At 55.8% G+C, this 4,770-nt stretch overlaps 1 protein-coding gene across 1 annotated transcript; it reads left to right on the top strand.

The window, feature by feature from the left end:
• Positions 1-36: 36 nt before the first annotated feature.
• Positions 37-1,538, top strand: ROMO1 (reactive oxygen species modulator 1). The gene is made up of 2 exons (XM_010722242.2): positions 37-202; positions 1,348-1,538. Exons 1-2 carry the CDS (start codon positions 72-74, stop codon positions 1,454-1,456), a joined length of 240 nt encoding a protein of 79 aa, XP_010720544.1. The 5' UTR covers positions 37-71; the 3' UTR covers positions 1,457-1,538.
• The last annotated feature ends 3,232 nt before the right edge of the window (positions 1,539-4,770 follow it).

The following is a 4,770-nucleotide window of genomic DNA, read 5'->3' as shown; positions in this document are numbered from 1 at the left end:
CCGGAAGCGGAGGCCGAGGCGGCGGTGCGGAGAGCCGAGCAGGGAGCCGAGCGCTGAGCGCTGCGTTGCAGATGCCCGTGACCGTGGGCCCGTACGGGCAGTCGCAGCCCAGCTGCTTCGACAGAGTGAAGATGGGCTTCGTGATGGGCTTCGCCGTGGGCATGGCCGCGGGAGCGCTGTTCGGTACCTTCTCGTGCCTCAGGTGCGGCGGGGCGGGGGTCCGCTGTGCTCTGCGGGACCGCGGCGGGTGGAACCGCGCCTCGGCGGGTGGGGCTGCGGGAAGCGCGGGGCTGCGGGGCGTTGCGGGGCTGCGGGACTCTTCGCGTTGGGGCGTTCGCCGTGTGATGAAACGCGGCGAGAGTTTGGAAGCCCGGAAAGGGGGAAAGTTCGCAGAACTTGGGCTGATAAAGTTTATTAAGCATTCCGACCCCCCTCAGACCTCTGGGAACGTTTGAGCACCGCCCCGTGCGTCCCAGCGGGAAACGTGCGGCTTCGGGCTGCGAAGGATCGGCGTTGTACTGGGATAGCACGGCCGCGTTACTGGGCTGTGCTGTGCTGTGCTGTGCTGTGCTGTGGGGAAATGGTCCGCGTGAAATCGGGCGCCGCTGCAGCTCCTAAAAGCCAAACAGCAGTAGAAGTGTCTGAGAAGAAATGATTATTTTGCTTTGGCCCAACTTCATATAAACACAGACTGGAGAACAGAAGTATGTCTGAATGCTTCCATACTTTTGGAACTTTTCTCACATTGAAAATACGGCACCAGTAGTACATAGGAAGTTCATTCACAACGTGGTTCATGGTGTGATGGTATTACACATGCTGCAGTTGGAGAGGCTGATGGTACAGCGGCTAAAACTCCTTTATTCCCTCCATTCAGATCCCTGGCAGCACCGAGCCGTTTCCCACCGCGTTAAGGGCTGCGGGCACTGGCAGTTAGAGGTGCTCCCCTCCTCTGTGCTCCTTGTGCAGCCCGTCCCACAGCTGGCAGCACGCCTGTTTGTGGAGCTGGGGCACAACCCCCCCGTGTTCAGCCTTGAGCTGACCCTGGCACAGCCCTGCAGCACTGAGCAGCGCCCGCTGGTACCTCTGTGTCTGAGTTGCAGCTGGGATGGAACTGTCCCAAGGCACGGAGCAGTGGTACAAACCAGCCCCGGTTTTCCTTGTGGCAGGTCAGGTCATTGGTTGCTGGCAGAGCCCGAGGGCATCGCTTCACATTGAGCTTGGAGAGAGGAGAACGGATTCGGGCTCCCCTGCGGCCGTTAGCTGGCTGCATCAGTTGGTTTCTGCTGCGAATGTCTGCAGCAGGCTTCAGCCTTGAGGTAATTTTTGCCTTTTTCTTTACCTCAGGATCGGCATGAGAGGACGAGAGCTGATGGGCGGAGTTGGCAAAACGATGATGCAGAGCGGTGGGACGTTTGGGACGTTCATGGCTATAGGCATGGGAATCCGCTGCTGAACCGGAGCTTGGGCTTCTAATCCAAAGCGTCCTGCCCAGCCACCCCCTGTACCATAATAAATAAAGTCTTTAGATACTGAAATGGAGTGGTTTTTGTGATGTTGTGCCACACCACCCTCTGTGCTGTAGCATCTTCATGTAGACATCATCTTTACAGGATTTCTGCTTTCCTCACCTCCTGTACTCCATGACAGTGAGAATTCACACCCCTCTGCACCTCATTAAAGTTTCTCGAGCAGTGAATACACTTTTCCCTCTGCTGCTTGGGCAGCTCACATTCCTGATGCAGAACCGGTCCGCTTCATTCATGCACTCCCCCCGTCTAGGAATTATTTTGTGGTTAATTCAGATCAGCTACCAAATTGCCCTCGTATTGCAATAATATGTGAAGTCACCTGGGAAGAACACAGGGATGCCGTCCAGACTTGCAGATGTGGGATCAGGAAAGTCAAGGAGCAAGCAGAACTGAACTTGGCGTGGGATGTGAAAAACAGCTGGAAGATTTTCTACAGGTACATTGGCCAGAAGAGATAGGCCAAAGCGAGTGTAGCTCCTTTGGTGAATGTAAAAGGAGAACTGGCTTCAATGGACGAAGAGAAGGCTGACGTACTGAATGAGTTCTTTGCCTCAGTCTTCACTGGTGGCCAGGATTCCAGCACTTCTCACGTCCCTGAGCCCTGCATCCCTAAACCTCTAGGTAGAGATGAGGGTGGTAAATCCCCCCCGGCTGTGAAGACAGAGCAGGTCTGAGACCACCTGATGAGACTGAATGTGTGCAAGTCTGTGGGGCCGGATGGCGGTATCGCAGGGCTCTGAAGGAGCTGGCTGAGGTGGATGCCGAGCTGCTCTCCATCATATTTGAAAAGTTGTGGCTGTCAGGTGAGGTCTCAGATGCCTGGAGGAAGTGTCACGTCACTGCCATTGACAAGAAAGGGAGCAAGGAGGACACAGGAACTACAGGCCGGTGAGTCTCACCTCTGTGCCTGTCTTCACCAGGGAAGGTGATGCTTGACCAATCTGGTGGCCTTCTGTGATGGAGTGACAGCATCGGTGGACAAGGGGAAGGCGACTGATGTCATTTAGCTGAACTTGAGCAAGGCCTTTGACATGGTTCCCCACCACATCCTTATCTCCAAATTGGAGGGATGTGGGTTTTATGGGTGGAGCACTCGATGGATAAGGAATTGGTTAAAAGGCTGCAGACAGAGGGTGGTCACCAATGGCTCTGTGTCCAGGTGGAGGCTGGTAACAAATGGCTCCCCCAGGGCTCTGTCTTAGGACCGGTGCTCCTTAACATCTTTACCAGTGACATCAATGACGGAATCGAGTGCACCCTCAGCAAGTTTGCTGATGACACCAAGCTGAGTGTGCAGTTGACACGGTGGAAGGAAGGGAAGCCATTCAGAGGGACCTCGAGAGGCTGGAAAGGTGGGCCCGGGTGAACCTGATGAGGTTCAACACAGCAAAGTGCAGAGTTTTGCACTTGGGCCGAAGGAATCCCAGGCATCCATACAGACTGGAAGGAGCGGTCCTTGAGAGCAGCCCTGTGGAGAGGAGGACCTGGGAGTCCTGATGGATGAAAAGCTGAACATGAGCAGCGTGTGCTTGCAGCTTGGAAAGCAAACGGTATCCTGGGCTCCATCAGCAGAGGGGTGGCCAGCAGGGACAGGGAGGTGATGGTCCCCCTCTCCTCTGCTCTTGTGAGGCCCCATCTGCAGTGCTGTGTCCAGGTCTGGAGCCCCAGTACAAGAAAGGCAGAGAGCTGTTGGAGAGGGTGCAGAGGAGAGCCACAGAGATGATCAGGGGGCTGGAGCGGCTCCCCTACGAGGACAGGCTGAGGGAGTCGGGCTTGTTCAGCCTGGAGAAAAGAAGGCTGCGGGGTGAGCTCATTGCAGCCTTCAGTACCTAAAGGGAGCCCACAAACAGGAGGGGAATCAACTCTTTGAAAGGGCAGGTAACAGCAGGACAAGGGGAAATGGTTTGAAGTTGAGGGAGGGAAGATTGAGGTTGGATGTCAGGGGGAAGTTCTTTACAGAGAGTGGTGAGGTGCTGGAACAGCTGCCCAGAGAGGCTGTGGATGCCCCGTCCATCCCTGGAGGTGTTGAAGGCCAGGTTGGATGGGGAACTGGGCAGCCTGGTGTGGTATTAAATGGGGAGGTTGGTGGCCCTGCGTGTGGCAGGGGTTTGGACATTCATGATCCTTGCGGTCCCTTCCCACCCTGGCCATTCTGTGATTCTGTGACTGTGTTGGCCCCATTTTTGGGTTCTAAGTGACACAATCATGTGAGTTCCTTGTGGAAATTCCACACAGAGCACAGAGAAACCCAGCCTGGGCAAGATGTGCCCTGTGATACAGCCCCAGCGAAGGACAGAGCCAAGTTGTTCCTGCAGCCCATAACCTGAGCTCATTTTTCATTCCCCGGGCAAGGGAAGGCACATGACCTCTGAGTGATGCTGCCAGACCTGACACCACGCTGCACCATAAGCTCTCATAAGGTGTCAAAGCTTTGCAAGTGAAGCAGGGGACTGCAGCCCACCGTGCTGCCTGGCATAGCACAGCCCAACGCTGACACGTTCAGCTCAGTGCTGCAATTTCCCGTTCTGTACCTTTTGAAGCAAGCTTTACCTTTGCTCCTCCCGTGAGGAAGGACAGAGGTTGGCCTCAAGGAGGCAGCTGCAGCAGCAGAACCCGGCCCAGTCCAGGCGTCAGGCAATACGAGCGCTGCCTCCTGGTTTCAAAGAAATGCTTTTACCACGAGATGCGGCTGCGCTGGCATTGGCTCAGTGACCTCTGTGCAAACAAGCTGAGCACTACAGATGTGCTGTAACAACCCCAAGTTTTACCCTAACTGGCACCAATTAACATACCAGCAATTAAAAAAAAAAAGTCAAGCAAAAGCAGGGTCAGTTTGGGCAGCTTTTTTGTCCTTCCACTGCCATGCACTCCCTAGCCCCCCCCCCTTTGTATTCCCCGTTTACCTCCCCCAGTCCCACACCCCCACAGCCCCAGCACCCTGGAGGCCATCGCTCAGCTGCTGCCACCCACACAGGCACCCCAAGGCTGGGACCACGGCACCCCTGCGTTCTGCCTCCCCCCACCCCACCATCACCCATCACGGCAGGTCCCACTGCTCCTGTCCCACAGCCATTAGCCAGAGGCTGAGAAACAACTGGAGGAGGTAAGGAAATGACAACCCACACAGCCAGGGCTGCCTACAAACACCACCTGAACACCAACAGCCTCAGAGCCCGAGGCAACGGCTGCTCCAGCTCTGCTTCAGCCACCGAGGAGCGGAGAAATGAAGCTCCGTGAA

The sequence above is a fragment of the Meleagris gallopavo genome, chromosome 22 (assembly GCF_000146605.3).
Source record: "Meleagris gallopavo isolate NT-WF06-2002-E0010 breed Aviagen turkey brand Nicholas breeding stock chromosome 22, Turkey_5.1, whole genome shotgun sequence".
Classification (NCBI taxonomy): domain Eukaryota; kingdom Metazoa; phylum Chordata; class Aves; order Galliformes; family Phasianidae; genus Meleagris; species Meleagris gallopavo.
This window is presented reverse-complemented; position numbering and strand designations above follow the sequence as displayed.

What these genes read in the sequence shown, in the direction of transcription:
- ROMO1 (XM_010722242.2), top strand. Translation starts at nt 72, where the DNA reads ATGCCCGTGACCGTGGGCCCGTACGGGCAGTCGCAGCCCAGCTGCTTC. An exon ending in GGTACCTTCTCGTGCCTCAG is followed by an intron (nt 203 to 1,347) that starts GTGCGGCGGGGC and finishes TCTTTACCTCAG; the next exon opens with GATCGGCATGAGAGGACGAG.